A 23,736-nucleotide genomic window follows, 5' to 3' on the forward strand; every position below is an offset into this window, starting at 1 on the left:
AGTTATCATTTTTTTAAGAAAAATTTGTATGGCACTGACATTAAAAATGAGGCTATCTCTGGAATCATAAGGTTGGCCATTCTATCCTTACACACAGATGTACTACTATTTATTTGTATTTTTTTGACATACTTCGTATTGTGGCGCAACTTGCGATTTTTTTTTTAAATCCTCAAAGTTGAAAAAAAAACTTTTTAATGTTGGTGATTCATTTTAATGCTTAAATGCTTTACATATGAGTAGGCTTTGTCTAGTTTACAATATTTTATTTACACTGCATTAAAATGAATCATCAACATTAAAAAGTTTTTTTTTCAACTTTGAGGATTTAAAAAAAAAATCGCATGTTGCGCCACAATATGAAGTATGTCAAAAAAATACAAATAAATAGTAGTATATCTGTGTGTAAGGATAGAATGCCCAACCTTATGATTCCAGAGATAGCCTCATTTTTAATGTCAGCGCCATACAATTTTTTCTTAAAAAAATGATAACTCCTTCATTTGTACACGCAATTGCTTCGTACGAAATTTTATAGCATATTAATGATCAGCAGAATCTATTTCTAGCCACAAAAAATACGCTTGAAAATTCAAGTCTCTATGTCTATGAAAGGCGATTTTCAGCCCACTGTGCGTCACTCAGATCTCAGGGTCTGGGTCTAGCCCGGGTCTTGACCTCGCCGTGACCTCGCCAGATTGGCGAAACGAGGGTCAAAGTTCACCAAGTCGTTCACATACAAGATTGTGTAAAATCATTAAAATAAGTCACATGACTTGGCAATCGCTTGGGCAACATGCCCAGGTTTACGAATTTAAAAATAATCGGTAATTATTTAAAATAAATAACATTGACAGAATAAGGGAATTAAAAATATACACGTAGCCCTAACCAACCTAACCTTACCTAACCTAACCTTACCAACACTAAGGACGGATTGAAAAAGAGGTGCCTACGAAAAATTACAAACTCTGATCACCGGGATTCATGTAGACCATAGACATATGAATATTAGTAGACCTGCCCTAAGTGATTAAAAGCGTATTATCCCCACTCCCCATACCGGTTCCATTGGAGCCGGATGGGCTCGCGTATGGCCTCAAGTGAAATTTGAAAACGTGACGTCATCATTCTTGTGCGAACTATGGTCGAGGCATCATCGGTTCATTTTACGAAATAACACGGCAAAATGTTGACTTGTGATATGAAAACTTGTAAAAATAGATGTGAAAAAGAGAATAAACCCAATTGTCGTATTACATTCCATAAGTAAGCATTATTTTACTTTATTTTAAGCTTATTCACACCGTATTATATGGATCAGTTTTAGAAACATATACTATCACATCACAATGTAGCGATTCTCAAGTGTGCTCATCGTTGTTTACTGGGGTAAATAAATTATGAAACATTTATAAAAGTGTCTTAACTAAATACTCTGAAACTAACTACGACTCTGCAAACAGAAGAAATTTACTTTGCCGAATTTGGACTTCGCAAATTAGTTCATAACGTGGCGAGTAATTTGCGCTCCCATGTAAAATGTCTATTCATTCAAAAGCAGATTTTACTTTTAAGAACTAAATGGTGATATTATAATGCGAGATGCCTATTTACTGTCAGATTGATTTATTGACGAATCACAGTCAGCTTAACCCCCTTCGTTCTTCAACAGTTGATTTTACCCCTCGCCATTATCTTCTCGTCTATTAATTCCTATGTCTGTGATGTAGACCAATTTTTAAAAATCTCAAACTTCTGACAGTTCGATCATCTCCAGAAAAGTTCCCACAAAAAAACTCAACACATAAACACGCTACAAGGTATACGGAAAACTTATTAATCCCAAAAGCAAACAAAACTATATTTCAAAAAGGACCACACTACATGGCCATTAAAGTATATAAAAACCTTCCACGTCGCACCAAACAAATAACCGACATACTTAAATTTAAATCATCACTAAAAATATTTATTTTAAACAAATGTCACTACACCTTAAATGAATACCTTACATAAATTAAATACCAACATACATTTGTTAACATGTAATTGTTGGGTTATGTAATATAATGTGTATTTGTTGGGTTAGCTAGAAGAAATAGGATGTAACCTAAAAGCTATACCCTTTGTATTCTGTATTTTTGTGCAATAAATATTTTTTTGTATTTGAATTGTTTCGGAAAATTTGATTTCAATCCGTTTTTTTTACAATCGATAGGTCACTTGGAGAACATGCCTCAATTAAGGTTTTTTTTTCAATAATATTTTTTTTTCTTTGGAAGTGTCGCATGGGGAACATGCCTCTATTTATGAATGATTTTTTTTCGTGGGATGTACAATTTGAATGCTGTTGATGTTGTCTAACTTCACATTGTAATTAAAAAAGTGCCTACCTTGAGTAGGGGAGGGTTCTTCAGGTCAATGTGGTCGGAACGGGGGCCGTGCTTTGTGAATCTGCAAAAAAATAAAAACACATGTTAACAATACGATATTTTTTTAACTTTTCCAAAATTTAAATCCCTAGAATCTTATCTTTTGTGAACCTCGGAGGCCAATGGAGTTGTTTGTTCAAGAAGAAAAATCTGTGTTTGAAAATGTTAACGATCAAGAATGATTTTCGTAAATATGAGAAAATTGACATTATTTACTGTTCAAAAAGTAATTTTAAATTAATAATAAATAATTCTCCTTTTAAAATCTGTATAGTACACGAAGAAAAATGAATATTGCTTGTGCACCTGCGTTTGTCTTAGTAATATATAATGACGAAATGTTATAATTTATCGCGTATTCCGACATCGCGATAATTCATTGGTGTTTTACTAAAAGTTTATCAGGAAACCTATCAATTCATTCGTTAAGGGCCCGCAATCCCGTTTTAAACGGATAACGAATAATTTGAAGAGATTATTAATAAATTATCAATATTTTTTATCGGTGAGTTTTCTGTGTGTATATCACGTGAAGCCATAGTCAAGCTAGCCTCACAGAAGCTGGGTGTACACTGTACACTGTACAGGGTCCACAGATACTGCAGATAGTACACAACTGTTGACCCTTGGCAAATCGGCAGCCACCTCTGGTCCGGAGACCTAAAATACATGAAAAAAAAACCCTTGAGTTTGTGCAAAAACGGGCGGATTTTCAATATTTAAAGCACAGGCGTCAGTTAGGTATGCTGTCCTTGTTCTACCGGTATTACAATGGAAGATGCTCCGAGGAACTAGCGTCATTGATCCCTTCGGCACCGGTGCATAATCGGGAAATACGCCAAACGCGCGCCTAACATTACGGTTGACATTTGTCACATGAGAACGGGTCTCTTTTACGACTCGTTCTTGAATTAAACAGCCCGACTGTGGAACGATTTGCCGGCATCTGTGTTTCCTCCCTCCTACAACATGTACAATGTTCAATAAGACCCTCCACACAGCATTCGCAAAGATTACATAGGCTCTAAGGGAAATTATTTTCTTGTGTGGAGTTAATGTAAAAAATAAATAAAATTGTCGCACGCTGTCATGAAATGTATTATGAAAAGAACACGTGTTCTCGATATATTCAGAATTACTAATATTTTATCAGGGAGTTGGCATGCTGTCACTTTTTTAACGGAATTATTTTTCTCCGTGTAAACAAGGTTTTGATAGAATTTATGATATAGTATGTTGAATGATCTTTATTGCCCAAAAATAATGACAATTTAATTAAGAAAAATATATTATTATTCTAGGGTATTTATTGTCAGCGGTTAAAACGTACAACATATTACGGCAATTTTAGCCATTGTTTTTAGTTATTTTCTGGCCTTGTTAAGCGTCCTTGAATTATTAACAAATATTTCAAGTCATAAAACCACATTCGCACAGCGAAACTACATTTATTTTGCGACAAAATTCGACAACATCCTTTCCCCAGATATAAAGCGAATAGTAAAGTTTAATGATTACAAATTGAGAATAAAAATCTGACAAAAGAGTTCAATGAAAAAACTTTGAAAAAGACATTAAAAACATTAAATAGAAATGAATAACTTTAGTCTGTCTCAGCACAGGTCACTCTAGTGAGGAGGATTACTATACATAAATTCACCATCATTTTTTGTATGTACACTGTTTAAATAGTCACTATAATAAAGTTTAAAAAAATCAAGTATAGTTAATTATTATAATTTCCGAAATTTCGTCTAAAAACTGTATTGCATTTAACACATTCTTTGCGGGAAACGAGAAAACTCGTCATACGCCTTTTTACAGTAAGACGCGCGAGACGAGTTTGCTCGTTTTGTTGCGCAAAGCGGTAAGGAGCGGGAAACTTGTAAACAAGGGATTATAAATGGGTGCGGGGTCATGTGTTTTCTATTGTCGGCGGTACCCGATCTATCTACCTGTCAATACAATGAGTTTGAAACACAACAAAAAAATAAAATCGTTGTCGCGTATGTTCCGCTCACGAACTACGCAGTGAAACGCGGTACATGTGCAAGTTTTGCAATGTGCCCCTGCATAAAGGAAAGTGTTTCGAATGCTTTTGAATTTCACACATTGAAGCACTATTAGGTTATAGTTTTTTTATGAAACAGTCGAAGCATATAGACGGTGTCTGATAATATACTCGATGGTTTATTTGTACTTACACGAGATCAGTCCTTGTGGAGGCTGCGTACATGGAGTAGCCGATGACACCAACAACTGCCCCCACGCAAATCACCACCATCGGAATGACCTGGAACAAGAGGAGACACGTCTTTATTACACATGACTGGATATTATTTCCGTTATTTTCGAGGACTTAGATTGCGAGTTGCCCGTGTACTGTCGGATTCATTTATTGAATAATCACCGGAAGGGAGACGGTCACGCCACCTCCCCGCTCCTCGCAACTTGGTTTGTTCTCCTTTACCTAATGGGCTGATCTATCAATTTGGATTCTGGCAGTGTTAGAGTAAGACAGAAATAGTTAACGGTCTATAAGTTATTCTTGCTGAAGCTCTCTCTCTCATCCCAGATCTCAGCTAAAGTAGGCGCTAGTCTCAGTCATGTTCATCTACATTGTACCGCGTAGTTAATAAATTAAGTATTGTGAACCTGTCATGAACGTAGTGTATTGTTGATTATCACAAACATTCTAACGTATGTTTCTGTTGTATTGTTTCAGCGGAGGAGCCGCTGGTGCCGTGGGCCCTCTGGACGGCGGTGGACTTCTGTTGGAGCACCACGCCCACCACGAGCAGCAGCAGCAGCAGGCCCCGCTGCATCACCTGCACCACCACGCGCTGCAGCAGGCTCTCGTGCCCGTCATGGGCGCGGGCCCGCAGGCCGTCGCGCAGGCGCACGCGCAGGCCCAGGCACATCAGGCCCAGGCTCAGGCCCAGGCACAAGCGCAGGCTCAAGCGCAGGCTAATGGTGAGTCTATACGCAAGCCCGGTATATCAGTTGGTCCGTATCGTTATTATATACAACATTCCCCGCTCAAATCTTAAATATATCTCGTGGCCCAAGGGTTGTGGCATCAAGTGGCGTGTATATTCTGAAAATTGACCGTTGTCTGTTGCTTGTTAGTGCACTTAGGTCATCGAGCGGGGAGGGGGTTAGACAAGAGCTTCGAAATTCACTCTGCGCGACCAAAGAATCAGTCATAACTCTGTAATGCAAAGGGTTACATGAGTTATTCGTCGTTGTGTAGATCTTGAGCTCTAAAGAATTAACAGAGAAGAAAGACATAAATTATGCCCAGTAAAGGATGAAAGTTTTTTTATATTTGACATTTTTGTAAATAATTGCATACTCTCATCTCACTGAAATTAATGTAAATTGGCCAATTTTATCAGTATGGACTATATATGGGTATTCATCGAGCGATGTGGATTGTCGATGATATTAATTGGGTAAATTCGGTATCACCTATTGATTACTTTCTTAGTTTGTATTGGTCTTCTGAAACTGATTATGACATTATTTCCTAGGTGGATCTCACTCTGGTTCCTCGGGGCGTTCCACCCCCTCGGGTTCCGTGGGTGCCTCCGGCGCATTACCCGTACAACCCGGAGCCCCTCAGCTGGGCGCGCTCACAGTGCCCGGGGCGGGGCTCCCCGCCGGGCTGCCGGCCCCCGTGCCAGCCGACCCCGCCCCCGGCAAGCTGTTTGTGGGCGGCCTCTCTTGGCAGACGTCCAGCGAGAAGCTGCGTGAATATTTCGGCATGTTCGGCAGCGTCACGGACGTACTTATCATGAAGGATCCCGTCACTCAGGTAAACAGACACAAACACCACACGACAAACGCCACGATGAATGGATGAAGGAAGAACGTTGCATGGACCAAGAGACGGATGTGTCGGAAATAATGGACAGAACTAGATGACTGATGGATATAGATTGGAAGCTATGTTAGTTATCCTATTGTCTATCTTATTCAGGCAGTAAACGCTATGAGGATTTGAAGATAGATTAAGGATGTGGGAATCAGACTAGGGTTGTGGCTCCGTACTTACAACCCTTCCGATACACCCTACGGAGCCAAGCCTAGTCTAACTCCTATAGTGGTGACCACGACATGGTCTGAATGCAGGCAGTAAATACACGGAAAGAATGAATCTGAATGAACTGTTTGTAATTTTTTAACATGTCGTATCATTTTATTAAAATGTTGTTTCACAGCTCTGAGAGGCGTTTTGCTCTCGATTTAATATCGCACCCAACTCCTCTAGGTTTCAGGTGACTGTCAGTGATTGAACTTGACAGTAGCCATACAGACAGACCTTATGTTATAGAAATTATCTAGTTTTCCATTGAAATGTGTTTAAGGTTTCAAACAAATGATTTTGGAAATTCGTCGCTACGAGGTAACCCTCGGATAAAGTTACGGCCCGAGTCTCCGAGGTGAAATAAGGCAAGGAATTTGTAACCTAACTGGTAGACATTATTAGTAACACTGTATTCATAACCTTAGAACTTCGGGTGTACGAAAACCTTAATATTTATAAGCGTAAATCTCTGTAAGTTACACCAATTAACAACAATTATTATTGATTAATTTCTAGTTGAATTAAATTCGAAGGACACCTTTGGGGTACTTAGATGTGCAAGCTGGTATAATATATATTATTCTTTTTACGACTCGCACTAAGAGTTTGTCTGTTGTAATATTGTTGTATATATATATCTGATATAGTGACGGGCATAATTGGAACATTTTGCGTCTACTCTAAATTAATGATGACTTAATAATTCCCCACTTTTTATTCTAACAATAATGTTAATAATATATGACAAATCTTTAAATGACTGCTTAACCCCTATTATGCTGCTGGCTACATTTGCAGTCCAGTGTAAGCATGACTACCTGCAGTGTGCAGTCTATAGAGCTAAGTTTTAGAAGTTTCAATTTTAAATTTTGTGGAAGTGTGTATATTATTTCAAATTTAATTTTCATTATTAAATTTGGGTTTGGTTTTTGGGAGATATTTATAAAATTTTATTTTACCCGTCTTATAAAGTTAAAATTTTTCTTTTAACCTATTAAAAACCAATCGATGGAATCGATTCATTTATACGTCGTTATTATATGTCGTCAATAATTGAAATTCATTCATTTTGTTGATTTTAATTCAATATTTAAGTTTCGTCATTATTTTTTAAGAATTTTTTATTGTTTTGAAATCAGATGTTTCATTTATGCCTGTCTCTAGTAAAAATTCCTCTTTTAACCAATAATTAATTAATATTGCCATCTAGTTGTAATATTCACAACAGTTGATACATTTCTAGTTTTGTACATTTGCTGATACAGTTTGGAATTCCTTCGTAACTTTGTTAATTTTTAGTTAAAGGCCTGTAAATTCACTGTAGTTTCCATTTAAAATTCAATACTTCTTCTCTCTACTCTAACGCAATTTTCTTTAACAAAATTTTACAAATAGCCATAGATAATTTATCTGAATGATTCTATACATTATTTTCTAAAATAAATATGCACTTGATAATACAATAATCTATCCATTACTAAACGTGTGAAGATTTTTCTCGAACTATCATTTATTGTTTTATTGTGTAATATATTTTTTGGAAATTTAATGAATAGAAATATGTTCATTTTTAACAGTTTTAAGCATGTTGTAAAATTTTGATTTCAACAGCTGCTTTCTCCAATTAAAACTGAGTGAAAGCTCAGTCAGTAGTCAACATCAAGATTAAACTTAGCCGTCGCTCAGTTTGAATGGTGAAAATTGCTGTAAATTCTGCGATAGACTTGAAACAAGATTGACATTGAATGGAAATTATTGTGATTTTCAACCTTTTATGCGAGGTTTTAAAAAGTATTTTTTGCAAGTTAAGGACATATCGAACCATAAACAATTGAATAACTCATCTAGTTTAGTAACATTTGAAGACATTGGGACGAAGGTAGATTATATATGATATAACTTATGTGTATGCTGATTTAGAGTAAACTTAATTAATACTTATTGTCTCCCTTGTAAGGAAATGTAACAGAAACTGTTACAATATTTGTAACATCCCATCCATTTAAAGGTTAATGAAAAAAAAAAAAAAATACATATATATAATTAAGTGTACAACATATTCTCTGTTTTAGGAATGTATATTATTGATGTATCTTTTCAAATAATAACTTACAGGTGTATACTAACTAATGTAATTTAGAAGTTTACAGAAATCCTTTTAAAATTAATGTTACCTGAAGTAAAATAATTGTATATTCCCTTCTAAATAAATTAGGTTAACATAATATTGACAAATAGTGTCTTTTAAAGAATTTTAGCTATCCTCTTACCTAACTGATTGTCTTTTTAATTTATTCTCCTTTTAAAAATTGTATTGGATTTTTCCAGGGTTTGTTACAATTTTTAATTTAAATAACTCAATGTTTTATGTTTAAATAAAAACAAATGTTGGTTAGTAAATTTTAATAAATCTTTTGGACCGAATCATTTTCAGAACTGTTATTTTACGCAAAAAAATACATTTTAACACTTAACGGTTCGACGTCATGTGATACACGACGAACGATTTCAGTTGTGGATATCCAAAGGCATGCCGTATTTCGTACATACGTTTCTGTCCCGCGGTTCAAATCCCGGCGAAGTAAGAATTATTTATTTTTTTAATGTTTCTAATAGATTCAAGGGTGATGGTTGCTCTCAGTATTGCCCTGTTGAGAAATCAATCAATCATTAAATCAAAGTTGCTGGAAATTGCTTTAACTATTATTTAGTAATTTCACAAATTCCTTAATTGGTGTTGCTATTTATAGAAGCCAGTGGTACTCTTGTGTGAATGTTCGTTTGTTCAAAATCTTAAAATGTTCGAAAGTATTGAAATTTTGACACAATGTTGCATTCGAATACGCTTGTGTTTTTATATACCAATGTTATATAGATGTCACCTGTAAAAATATGATTTTTTTAAACGCCGCTATCTGTTGGATATAAAAGCAACATGCGGTATTGTTTCTCTATATGCACAGTCAGACTGAGCCAAAGCAATGCGTGACGGGGTACAGCTAGTTATTTATAATTAGATATAATAATATTATTAATTGTTTAATTATTCATCCACCTTGAAGCTTTCAAACATCCATTATTTTAAATACAATTTTTAAATTTGCTTGATGATAAGTAATTATTCAAGTTGAAAAGTACATAAGTTAATAGGGTAAATACAGTTAATACAATTTATATTAAATAGGTTGGTAAGTAATGCGTACGTATCACCAGCTTTCGGTTGGGTAATTTGTTTATTTGGGTTGATATTAAATATGTAGTTCGCACCAGACCTTAACTACATAGATCTTGACTTGTATAGGTAAATGTTGTATAGGTAAATAATATTTGGTTTAGGTCTTTTACGACTGTTGTTAAGTTAAATTATATTCAAATTTTTACTTTATCCCGATAAGCGAGAGAGAAATCGATCTTGTCAGTACGCGTCGTTTTGCAGAATTATTTAATGTAGATATAGATTCAAATTGTGAGTATTTAATTGCTGTCAAAACAATGAGTTTGTTGATGAGACGGTAGTGACGTCACGCCCGTTAAGGTTTGTAGATGATGATGGTAATAATTGTTATCAGCCAGATATCGCGGGTTTGAAAGCCGAAAGGACCAGATATGAGCTTTTACCTAACATGAAAAGTGTCGTCGATTACAAATACATTTTTATAATTCCTAAATTTTGCAGAAAGGCTCGATAAAAATTTTTATGGCTTTTATCATTTTTAAATTAAAAACGAACTAATTAATATCTTATAAGGTTCAAACGAGCTTTGTTTGCTTAAAGCTTTAAGCAAACGTTTTAAAGTTTAGTTGAATTTTGCATAAATATTCTAAATCAGTGAAAATTGTGATGATCACTTGTGATTCTGTTTTTGTTTTTTAATTCTGCAAAGCGACGCTCTATTTTCCATCAATTTTATTTGTGAAATTCACTAGCCGTGATTTCGTTTCTCTCTCACGAAGTTGATAAGTGATAGAGTGAGTAATGAAGGGACTCCCAACCGTAGTGTCCGCTAATCCCCTTGTGTGTTTGGTTCTGTGTTGCAGAGGAGCCGCGGATTTGGCTTCATCACTTTCTCGGAGCCCCACAGCGTGGACAACGTCCTCAAGGTGCCCATTCACACGCTGGATGGCAAGAAGATTGACCCCAAGCACGCCACGCCCAAGAACCGCCCCAAGCAGGCCAACAAGACCAAGAAAATCTTCGTGGGCGGAGTCAGCCAAGACACCTCTTCAGAAGAAGTCAAGGCTTACTTCAACCAATTCGGTAAGGTAGAAGAGACAGTCATGCTCATGGATCAACAGACCAAACGTCATCGTGGATTTGGTTTCGTGACATTTGAGAATGAAGATGTTGTGGACCGCGTCTGCGAGATACATTTCCACACCATCAAGAACAAGAAAGTAGAGTGCAAGAAGGCTCAGCCTAAAGAAGCAGTGCAAGCTAGCGCTAGTCTTCTAGGGAAGCGATTGGCAACAGTAGGAACTGCGGTGTTGGGTGGCAGGCTTCCACCGCCTCCGGCTCCTTTAGCCGTTGCTCAAGCCCAGGCACAAGCACACGCAGCCGCTGCCGCCGCCGCCGCCTACCCAAAGTTGCTGTACCCGGCCGCAGCCCTGGCCGCCTATCGCTACGCGCCCTACCCGCAGCCGCCCCCGCAGCAGCAGGCTCCCCCCGCCCAGCAGGCCGCCCCGCCCTCGTACCACCCTTACCAGCTGGCCGGCGTGGACATGTCCAGCTTCCAAGGCATAGACTGGGCATCCATGTATGGCATGGGAATGTACGTCTAGACGTCAACGCAACAACACTAAAACACTATACACAACACACTCAACACTACAATTAAACACACGACAACCATCCAGGGACCTTTGAACATTACCCTGACTGATGGCGAATGAATGCAAAACCATCCGAGGGCTTTTGAATATATCTCTGATCGATGGTGAATGAATGCAAAACCATCCGAGGGCTTTTGAAGATGTTTCTAGGATCGATAGTGAATGAATGCAAAACCATCTGAGGGCTTTTGAGGAAGGCCTGATCCATGGTGAGTGAATGAAAAATCATCCAGGGTCTTTGATCTCCCTATTTGATGGTGGATGTCTTTGCTTTACCCACATTTTAGTTTTATATGCCGCTTATTGCCAGTTTTTTTTTTCAAGTATTTGATTGCTTGTGCCGGTGACTTTTTGTTTTTGGATTTTCGACCGAAAGACAATTCGAGAGTACAAAATGACAAGTATTAATTAATATCATGTTGATATGAATAGATCGCTGCGTGGGTAAAGCAATTAGTAGTTGCTGTTGCAGTTGTTTTTTGTGTGTTATAAATGAACAAATCATTTCTAAAAATGATTTTAAGACATCTCAAAAGGAGTGAATTTTTTTTTCAACCACCATTTAGTTCCTTTAAAATTGTATGAATTTTCGTTTCGACTCCAAGCATTGAAGTCAAATTTTATTTATTATTTTAAAAAAACGTCGAATTTTGGAAATGTGAATCCAATTTCCGTTATAAAATACTGATCGTTGGCGATGTTTCGGTGATCTATTACAGTATTCACGTAAATGTGTGTTTTTCAGTTTTCGTAGGATTTAACAAGCATATTGCTCAGTTTACGTTGATCTATATAATGTGTAGGTTCATTATTCCAAGTTTTTATTTTATTTTTTTCTATGTACGAGTCGTAATACCAAAAGTGTATTGAATGTGTCTGGTTGGATCTGGGCCACTTTGAAAAAATGTATTTTATAAAAGTGTTATTTCAAGTATTCACCAACATCACAGTCATAGTCAATACGAGTATTTATTTATCATTTAAGTATTATTTTACTCTGTAAATGTGATTTACTAGCCTTGTAACTCCTCATTTGTGATTTACTAGCCTTGTAACTCCTTATTTGTGATTTACTAGCCTAGTAACTCCTTAATTGTGATTTACTAGCTTTGTAACTTCTTAATTGTGATTTACTAGCCTTGTAACTTCTTAAATGGGATGTACTAGCCCTGTAACTCCGTAAATGGGATTTCTTAGTCTTGTAAATCCCTTCTAGAACCTCCTAGCCCTGTAAATCTCTATTTGATAGCCTTGTTACTCTCTCAAATGGACTATGGTACTAGACTAGGAAATCCCTTGATTGGATTTGCTAGCCTTCTAACTCCTTCTACGGCATTCGCTAGTCTTGTAACACTCAAAACAAGATTCGCTAGCCTAATAATTCTTGCCGTGGTCCAGATTCGACGTGTTGTGTCTGTGGTCGTATTTGAAGAAGCAATTTTTGAAATACGCTTGTGATAGAATTACGCAATGGTCGATAATAATTATTGTATAAAAATATGTTTCCGTGTACTTAAATTACATTTAACTAGACGTAGAAACAAACAAACAAAAAAAATTGCATTCGATTTCCTGCTGGAATGAGAAAAATACTATGATTATAATACTCTACTCAAATAACGTGACATTATTTTTCAGACCACTAAAGAAGTTGTAAAAACCCATCTATCAATAAAACTCTATTCTCTAAATGCAAAAAAAAAAAATGTTTTTTTCTGAAAAGTAATGTCAATTTTTTTTCAAGTCAATAATTTGACTTCTAAGTATTATTTTTTAATCCATGTGATTGGTACGATATTTTAATATTACAAAGTACGATTAATTAATGATAATTATTATTATAAAATAGTCGTAGAAGGTTAATATTATAATTTGACATATTAGTTATAGAGTTGTGCCATGCGTTTATAATAAATAATCCACTGAATATTGTTTAAAAAAAAAATTCAATTTCAGTGATTTGCGGCAAGAAAAGACTTTTTGTCTCAAATATTTTTGTTGTTGCATATTTAACACTTCGTGCGTAGAATTTAATTTTAATTTTCAATGAAACATGATATTCTCATTAAGTATAGTTATTGATAAATAGAAATTAAGTTCCTTGAATGGTCTTAGAAAATAATATTATGAAATGTTCTTTCAAAAACCCGACGCTAAACAAAACACATAGGTATATTTAATTTATCAATTTTATTAAAATCTTTTATATCATTCCTGTATTTTTTTTCCTGGAAATTTTGTACTTCCAAATTTTTTTTGAAAATAAGAAGTTTCCGATTTTTTTTTTAACTCGACAAAATGAAGCAATAATGGAACGTTTGTATTAAAAGTCTAATAATTAAATGATATCACTATGAATAAGTATTATGTGAATTCTGCAATAATAATTTCAGTATTAATGTTATTTGGAGTTGGATCCATTTACCTTTAAGGTTTTTGTCTCTACTATCCGTGGTTCGCTTTTCAATAACTGTTCCTTTAACTTGCGAATTAAAAGAACAACCACAAAAAATAAATAAGAAATACCTTGTGATCTTAAAAAGTGTTTAAAAAATGATAACAAGTGCTCCCTTTTCAGTTTTTAATATGAGATTGTTGGATTTTGCAAATAAAATTTTGTAAATCCATGCGGTGAGGTCACGATTGTCGAAATAGTTTTAAAAGTTCCTACGTCTTTATAAAAAACACTAGTATTAAATTATTTGGTATTCCCTATGTGATAATAATGCGGCTAAATATTTATTTTGTGATTATTTCAAAAAAATGATTGAACTTCCCCATCCCGGGCTCTTCTATTAAATTCGAAAAATTTTAATATTTTAATTTCAACTAGAAATAGTGTAAAGCTCTAAAACAAATTTCTGGTAAAAACCGTTGAATAAAGGCGATCACAAGAAATGCCATTTGAGATTATTTCGTGATCCAAAAGTCTGACCAATGGGACGTAAATTTCAAATTAAAAAATTCGGTTTCTCAACACAATTTCAAAATCAAACGGAACATTGCTATACGATTTCAGACCTTATAAGAGAGATGAAGTATGGAATGTATTTTTCTGTCTTAATCTAATAGTCAAAAGGTAGTAAATCAGTGGTGACATTTGTTTCCATTCAAATCTACGTGGAAGGCATTTCTATTTGAAGGTACATACACATTATTATATTCAGTTTGTATAACCAATCTAAATCTTGTGAGTCACATAATTTTGTGATATCAATTCTAAAATTTTTGAAAGAATCGATTATGCCAAAGTTAAAAAAAAAATCTTAGATATTTTGTTGTATTATTGAAAAAATACTTCTTGCCACATTTGATTCTTACTATGGATAAGTTTTTTATTTTAAATTATTGCCATTTCTTGTCGCGATTTTTATTTTTATAAAATTCCAAAATTTTAATCTCCCCGATTGATAAATGTTTAAAAAGTGTGTGCAGCTATTTTTGTTAGAATTGTAACGAAACAATTAGACTTTGAAAGCTATTCGACCATTAATTTGTTTAGTATCATCTTCAAATCTAAATAATCTTATATCTCTAATACACCTTCTTCTGATGGTTGTACAGCTCTTGCAGAGATTTTGCCTTTTTGGTGATTCTTGATTTATTTCTTTTTGCTCTCAAAAATCCTTCTCTCCCAGCTCTAGGTCTGTCTAAAGGCCTGCTACCAAATTGTCTGACTACTCCTACCATCCCAATGGTTCTGACCTCTTTGGAGGGTCCGGTAAACATGTTCAAGACTTGTAAGCCTACCAGCTATTACCCTGATACTTATGATGGGCTATTTCTTTGGATCACCACGTTCCAACCACATCACAGAACTTTGTATCAGATCTTGAAATCATCTAGAAAATGCATTATGGCCGATTTAGATTCATTGTATTTACATCAAGATGAGAAACTACAACATTTTAAATTATATCTTCAGCAAAGTTTGCGCAGACTTATGCAGTTTGTGATTGATTTGTTTGTTTGAGTAGATGCCTATTTCATTTAGGTTTCCCATTATTTCGTCCATTTATATATATACACTAGAATATAATACTACTTACTTCTCCCACCAAATTTGAAACGTTTATTTTTAATTTGCGGAGTTTCGTTTAGTTGACTTTATATATAATTCTTAGTTTGTAATTAGCGCAGCCAATTGTTAGTCTTTACTCTAAACTAACTCCCTTTTATCTAAGCCTTAATCTTAATATCGAGGATCTCATTCAACTTATTACTGTTTCATTTTTTTAACGTTTGCGTGTATCCTTGATTACAACAACTTAAATATCTGGAGAAAGATATTGTATTATTATTTGTACTTAATCTTTTTTATATTTTTTTGGTATTTTTTTGTATTTGAAGTGAACCCAAACAATATGTATTATTGCTCAATTTTACGTGACAATTTCAGCATATGAACCTATCCTGCATTACTTGATAATAATTATAAATGTATTTTTAAATATTGTTGGATTTTAAAGAAACTATTTAATGATTGTATCGTGTTTGGTAAATAAGTGACACATTAATTAACCATACACCCTTTCATAATGATTCATACATTTTCATATTGATTTAATATGTTTTTCATACACTTCTTCAAGTCTCTAGCAGTGTTTTTCATCCAAAGATTGTGTAAAATAATGCAAATGTCTCTACGTTTTTTTTTTAACATTTATTATTTATTTTTAAAATATTTTACCGACACTTTGGAGGAGTGTACAGTGCCAACGAGGACATCACAGTATTAAAACGTACAGTCAGTGCAATCGAGAACGTCGCGCAGCCGAAAAATATGGTGAGTTTTATTCAAACCAACAAAAAAATAAGCACAGTACGAAAGTCGAGATTTGTATTTTTTTAAATTTAGAGGTGTTAATGTTTCTTATAATTTGGACCTTGCAGTATCTTTAACATAACTTTTCTCTCTGTATAGATTACATATTATATATATATATATGGTACTTTTATATTCAATGATAATTATTTATTGAATTATAATTACTAGCAATAGTTGGATCATAGCGCCCACAGTAATATTTGGAATTAGTTACATTAATCTTTGTGTTCGGAAAGTATTTTGCTGGAATTATAAAAAGGAAGGAAGATATTTTACAAAAAATAACATAATCCATTGTTCACCTACTTAAAATGTTAATTTATACATTTTTATTTCATAATTTTGTAAAATATCTCCAACCGCTACCTATATAATAGTTGAGGTAAAAAAAAAACAAATAAAAAAATTCCTTAAACTGCAGAATAATTAATTATTAGTATGTATTTAATTATTATTATTATTATTGTCTCCTAATCGAATGAACGTAATTACATTAAAATAACACTAGCTAATTTGATGGACAGGTGAATTGGGTATTTGATCTGCTGAATAATAATCTGTGATTAAACTACTGTAAAAAAAAAAAAAAAACCAACACCCTCTTTTTTTAATAAAGTCGCACAATTTTCTGTTATATTTGTTATCCCAAACTTGTAAGCTGTTTGTAGTTAGAAATTATTAATACGTATGTATTGTTTAGACCCATCAGTAGATTTGAAATGTTTCATTTTTTTGGCAAATACGTTCACTTGTGAGTTTGTTGCGAGTCGTGTCGCGAGACATTTAACCTTCAGCAGTCTAGGTGTGTTTTTGCCGGGGTGATGGTCGAGCACGTAAAGGTTAAATGCGCAAATGCGGTACGCTTGAATTTTATAATTAGGTTTAGATTTAATCACTTAGCACATATCATCATGCCATACAATCAACAGTAAACATTACAATGACTTACAGTGACTTTAGCCGTGTCTGATGACCAGATTTATAAAACTATATATTTTTACCTCCCCACTGCTTTCAGCCTCACAATATATTATATGGTATTTTCATTATTATGATGTAGGTATTTTTATGTTGACTGACATGTTCGTTTTTATTTGTGAATTCGGCGGCGTCGGCGTCAAGTCCTGTGTTTTGGCGACAGTCGTCTTACCAGACATTGGCGTTTTCTATGACACAATGACGTTGTTGCCAATTGGAACCATTACGGAATGTGCGGCTTTAGATCGTTTTTGAAATCATTAATTACGTATGAAAATATATTTCTAGTACGATAATCATAATCAGAAAAATAAACTTTAAATCTTTCACGCATTTTTAACAGTATTCAAAGTTTGTGAAAATATCCCGTTTGGGGATACATAGTCCCATTTGGACGTCAATTCAATTTTGGACCTCATTCAACTTTTTTATGCTCTTTTAAAACACATGTAATTCAAATATACATATAACCACCGGAACGTTCCGCCGTGTAATCAATTTTCAGCCTCCAATTTGCGGGTGTTTGCCAATTGGCTAAAATGCGGCCAAAAACGCTCCAGTGGGTGAATAATATTTTATGGTAGATGATAATTAAATTGTATGGCATGATGGTATGTTAGATGATTATAAATATAAAATAGATAGATGACTAGAGATTGTCTCCCCATAGCTGCAAACAGCTAGCAAGTTTAGTTTAAAAGATCATCCTGTTTCATTTTGGTCGACAGGTGGCATTTAAAATTTTTTATCAGTTATCAGTATTATTTTTATGTTGTTTTTTTTTCTTTTAATTTGTTCGGCTGTGGTCACATTTGCATTGCTGAGCGTGAAATTAACTCATCTGTATTTTTATTACTATACTATCTTTGGCTGAAAAATATAAGCTTAATTATTGGACTTGGTGATTAGGAACTAATGTTTATTTGATCAACAAAATATTTATCATATATACAATAGAAAAATTATGTAATATGAACACTAAGGCCCGGTTGTTTTGTAGAAATTCAAATGTAATTGTCATCAATTGGCCATTCGGCTCCATTTTGTTTTTTGATATATTTGAAAAGTCTCCGATAAACGCTGATTCGTTGTGCCTTTCAGCTTTCTTTCAAATTGTAACAAGCTGACAAGCTTAACAACGTGATAGCCTCTTCTGCTGATCACAATGTGTTCAAAATCTAAAACAGACTAAAAAAAACAAAATGCGGCTCAATGGAAATTTGGTGACGTGTCGCACGTGAATTTCTGCAAAAAACTCGGCCTTGCACTTGCATAACATATTGTGTAAGAATCTCTCGGTATTGTCCCACATTATTGCAGTGTTACGACTCCTTCTATAGACGACATTTGAAACAGCCTTGTGTGTCCACCATCAGGTCCAGATGTGTAGCTGTAGAAGTTAATGAACGTGACGATGACTCAATTAAATACACCTTTCAGCACAATCCAAACATCTGCCCTGATGATGAACACCGCAAGGCTGTCTGAAACGTTGGGTGAATTAGCGGGGAGCGCAACACGGCTTGATAACCTTAAAAATCTATCAAAATTATATTATAACATGTTTTTTCCTTCTAACATTTGTACGAGACAACGCGTGAATTGAAGGTATAAAATTGTTATTTGAGCGAGCACTTCATAATGTATCAAAAGAAACTATCTAAATTACGTATTGAACCATTAATTTATCTAGGTTTGTGGTTTTCTTGTGTATTGATTGATTGATTGATTCAAAGATGGTGCAGATTACTTCTTCCCGTTTCCAAAACATCCTTTAAAGATTACCTTTCCATTGCACGTTGCTTAAATATGCATACTGATATCACAGTAATTATAATTACAGTATTTTTTCCTAGTTTTGTAGAAATTGAAAGTTTGATTCCGTGTCCTTAGAGTATTGTTCTAACTATGTATTGAAAAAGCTTGGAATATAATATACATATATAATACTATCAGTACAATGTAAAATATTATTAAAAAAAATGTTGTGAAAAGAATACTGTCGTGAAATTTAAGACAGATAGAATTAATCTTTCTACCTCCTAACTACTATCATCTGCAAATAAACGTAACTTTATAAATTAAATGTTTGAATTCTATACAATACTTAACTATAGGAGAAAGATCTCTAGTTTAAATTTAAAAGTTTCTCTAGTGGTTATTATTATTAAAGGTCTTACACACCTCCTTGCAACCTGAGGCTGTTGTGGGGAGCACCCTACATCGTTACTTTGATCACGGCCGCAATACCCACAATATCAGTTGTAAATTCTTCAGGTCTGCTGGTACCAGTAATCTTATTACGTTCATGTGATTCGAGTTTTCCTTTTTATTTTTTTACTTAATGCAATTTACGCAAGAAAGCGTCAGAGCCAGTCCTATTTTCCGATGTGTGGAAAGTGGTTCACACTGCGGAAAGGGCGGGTGTGTAGAGAAGACGCCAATTTTACCCCGACCACCACGCTCCCTAAATCGCCTCCGTTTGCAGGGAAAAAGTGTATGTCCTTTTAATCTGGTTCCCTTTGCAAAATATTTTTAAAAAGCTGTATGTATTATTATATTTGAATAAAATTGTGCATGTTTTAGGAATGCCTGGTGGTTGCAAATTGCGTCACTGCCGCTTGCATATTGAAATGTCTGCACCTATTAAAAACATCATCCGTGGCAGTGTTTTGCTAAAGTCAACAATAATTTTGCAACCGCTTCGCTGTAATTTATACATGTAAAAAAAAATAACAAATTCAATATTGTAAAACTTAGCCGTAACTTTCTAAATAATAATAATGCGTTTGGTAGTCTTGTTGAAATGTACTATAATTAATAATATGTTTGTTGTTCGGTAGGAGTGTAACATTTAGTTTGGGTTTTCTCACTTTAATTTCTTTCTTTCCTTTAGTTCTGACGCCATTTCATTATTTTTTTTTCTTATCAAATTGATAAACGCGAGAGTCTACTCTTCGCTAGTTATGTTTTCTGCACAGTTTGTGCGTTTTCTTTATAACTTGGTGTCATGAGCCACGTTGGGGCGCCAAACTTCACTCCACTTTACTTTCAGTGGGACGATCGTTTTCCACATTCTTATATTTTAATGTATCTCTTTTATTCCTTTTAATTCGAGCACCATTCTTTTCTTTAATACTTAATCGTTTTGTTGTGTGCGTAAATGCTATTGTAGTATTATCTCTTTATTTTGTGTATTAATGAAATGTTTGGCTGTAAACATCACATTATTAATAAAAAGTATTATAAGTAATTTGTGTTTTTCTTTCCTTTTGATAGTATTTTGTTTGGTATTATTATTCTCCAATGAAGAATTGGTGTACATTGGTGTGCTGATATCACTTCCATTAAAACAATAACATTCCCAAAAAGGGACATCTAGTCGAATATATAATATTTATTATTTCACTGTATAAAAGTAGTGGTTTCAACTTCAGAATTGTCTTAAAACGTAGTGCACTGTAGATAACTATAGATACTTTGAAAGAAACGAGGAATTTGTTAAATTTCACACCCCCATTTGCAAAAGGTTGGCGAGGAAATCGAAGAGGTAAGTATTTTTTTTTAAATCAAAGTTTAAAAACACATTTACCATTTCATTCAACTGGTCAGGCAAAAGTACTTTTCTCTTTGTACTTTTGTATGGATTAAAATGATGCTTAGCGTGAGAAAGTGGGAATCTTTAAAATTCATCAATTATTAGCGAAAACTGTTCCGATATCGGTTTGCATATCGGTGGTATGATTTCAAACGTATTTGATTCATATATTGCCCAAAACAAATGATCCAGCGAATGCGCAGAATTCACATACGGATACGCTCGGCGAATTTGTACGCCAAGCAAATCTGCCGCACACAACAATAGCACACACGCGAACATTTCGACATTCGAGCGGTGAGCATCTCAAATATTACCGTTGTGGGACTACTTTATTTCATCCCACATGTGGCAACACTAACTTAAATTAATCCGCCGCTAGACGCAAGCGGGCACCAGAAGAGAAATCTTCATTCCGGTTTCAACCTTCGATTCTACCGCCACTATCTTTACTTTGTCTACCACAGTCTCCGCATTCTGTAAAATTGTAAATTCATACTCACGAATAAATTTAATTAATATTGCAGACACTCAATTTTTAACCTCCCATCTCCTGAACACGATTTACGGTTCCGGCAGCCATCGTAAATTACAAATATACACACACACACACACACACACACATTACAGCCACACCGTGATGGCATGTCTAGGAAAATTTCTCTAGATCCAGGGAAAAGGGAGAAAGCGCAATATAATTTTTGGTTTTGTAGCCTAAATTCTAAAGCCAATCTTGGAAAATTTTGAAATATTCTGGGAATTCTGGAAACTTTAAAATTCACCTCATACAAACTCACTCTGAAGTTTAGGGAAAAAAAAATAATTGGCATATCATCACCGAGTGACATCATGCTCATCGATTGCGAATGAGGTCATGCTCGGACATTCTCACACGCATCGGCTCGTGACGGACCAATGGAACGAGCCGGTCTACGCCGGGCAGATCCATGTGTGAATTCTGCGCATTAGAGATTAATGCAAAGCCAACCTTCTTGAAACATTTCCTAAAATTTTTGGTATTTTGTATGGGATATATTGGCTCCCAACTTGTGTTTTTCCATAAATCAAGGAATCGTTTTGATTGGTGATCAGATATAATATCTTAAGAAATTCTTACTGACTTAAAAGTATTTACTAGAAAGTAGTCCCAACACATCCTGTATTAGCAGAATAAGCAAAGTAGAAACAATAAAACGCAGAGTTATGTTTTGTTATGCCTGTTGGTGTAGTTTTTGGTTGATTTTTTCAATGACAACTCTTGCTGAATGATTTTTAGTGTGTTTCTTTAGTTTTGCCATAATTATCCCAACTCATTCCTCTCCCTACTCCTAACATAAACCTCAAACCAAACATAAATAATGGTTTTAATATGTTTTTTAGGTGAATTTATTTTAACAGATATTTAAAAAAATAATTTAATGCTCTTAAAATGGGTTTGACTACCTAAATGATTTCAATATAAACTTCTCTTCTGTTGACCACGTAGTCAATGAACACGAGTTCTGGAGCATTTTGTGTTTTGCAGATTTGGTCGACAACATCGTCAGAAATTTGGGACATTATTATTGATGGCGTTAAAACCCAGAAGGCAAAATATCCTTATCTGATAATTCCTAATAACTTATACAAGATAGTGTTTATCATACCGCGAAACTTAGGGGTTTTTTTTAAACAAAGCGATTCGAATTTCCGAAAACAAAAAATGTCTAATCATAGCCATATTTTTGTGAGTAGTGCACGTGTTCAGATAGCAAAATGGCCACCCTCACATTTCAAATCTTAAATGCAACAGCTGACCGAGTGGGAAGAAAAAATAATTATTGCAAAAGTTTGTTTGTAGACCATAAAAAAATATCTTTTTTAGTATTTGGGCACTAATGGAACAAAAAAGTGTACATTTTTTTTACTAGTTTTCGTGAATTACGCCCCCCAAAGTTTCACGGCAAGAATGTAGAACACACGGTGTATATACAGTTGTGAAACAATAACACAGAACATAACATAGATAACACAGAATCGATTTCAATCACTCGCAATGATTGGAATTCTAAACGCAACAGAGTAGAAAATGTTCGTTATTGATGACTTGACTTGATCTCCAAATGCCAAAAAATGGTTTCAACAACCAACATTTTAGCAGTCATTTTAACCAGAAACTTGTGCAGCATTAAAAGAAACATTTTTCAAATATTATATGTCTCGTGGCCCAAGGGTTGTGGCGCCAAGTGGCATGTATATTCTAAAAATAGATCATTGTAGAATATTTTTACCCTTTGAAGAGGCCCGACATCTATATCCGCAGCTATACTGGATTTAGGATGCAAATAAAATTATTTTGTAACTATTTTCCAACTCGGTAATGGTTAACATCTAGTTCACATCATTTTTTTACTTGAAAATGTCTCTTCTAACAAGTTCTTTATATCCACCACGGGCGGGGAATTTCAGGGTAAATGTAGCATACGTTATAATGAATTACGCATTCACAGATGGCGTTAATTTAACTGTTATATGAAAATACACTTTTTGCAAGTTATGCTTTAAACAAATTATTTGTTTGCACCCGTATATACGCAATACGAATATGAATAAATAGTATATTTATTGTTTTTGTGTTTAGTTCGTAGAACTCCATTGAATTCTAAAAAAATCAAATATAATAATATAATTATTAAGTTCTGCAAATGGCCTAAAAAAAATGAATAAATAGTTTTGCCGCATGTTAACTCAGTTCTTTCAAGAAAGACAAACAAATACAATATTGGATTGAATCACTGATAAAATGTGTATTTAAGTGAAATAATTAAATTAGCGCCATCTATAAAAGAGCAGATTATAAATTCTTTTAAGTTTACCCCTAACTTAAACTTGTGTTTTAAAACGTATTTATGTTTAATTTAAGTATTTAGGTTTAATTTGTTTTGTTTTTTTGATCTCATTTAATAAACTTTAATCTAGTCAAGGAAAATGTAGACAT

The 23,736-nt window shown here is 34.3% G+C and overlaps 2 protein-coding genes across 3 annotated transcripts in view; one reads left to right on the forward strand and one right to left on the reverse strand.

The window, feature by feature from the left end:
* Positions 1 to 13,017, forward strand: part of msi (RNA-binding protein musashi) — a 234,574-nt gene extending 221,557 nt beyond the window's left edge. The window contains exons 2-4 of the mRNA XM_089643981.1: positions 5,161 to 5,408; positions 5,969 to 6,252; positions 10,564 to 13,017. Of these exons, the coding sequence (XP_089500107.1) occupies positions 5,161 to 5,408; positions 5,969 to 6,252; positions 10,564 to 11,304 (1,273 nt within the window). The 3' untranslated portion in view covers positions 11,305 to 13,017. The remainder of the gene's footprint in view (positions 1 to 5,160; positions 5,409 to 5,968; positions 6,253 to 10,563) is intronic.
* The window catches only part of LOC149414335 (uncharacterized), a 109,818-nt gene that overhangs the window by 37,313 nt on the left and 48,769 nt on the right, over positions 1 to 23,736 (reverse strand). For both annotated transcript variants that reach the window (XM_089643982.1, XM_089643983.1), the window contains exons 4-5: positions 4,640 to 4,728; positions 2,397 to 2,457 (exon numbers count right to left, since the gene is read on the reverse strand). In XM_089643982.1, coding sequence (XP_089500108.1) covers positions 2,397 to 2,457; positions 4,640 to 4,728 — 150 coding nt within the window. The remainder of the gene's footprint in view (positions 1 to 2,396; positions 2,458 to 4,639; positions 4,729 to 23,736) is intronic.

This window comes from Hesperophylax consimilis, chromosome 20 (assembly GCF_061612785.1).
Source record: "Hesperophylax consimilis isolate HC1 chromosome 20, BYU_Hcon_1.0, whole genome shotgun sequence".
NCBI lineage: Eukaryota > Metazoa > Arthropoda > Insecta > Trichoptera > Limnephilidae > Hesperophylax > Hesperophylax consimilis.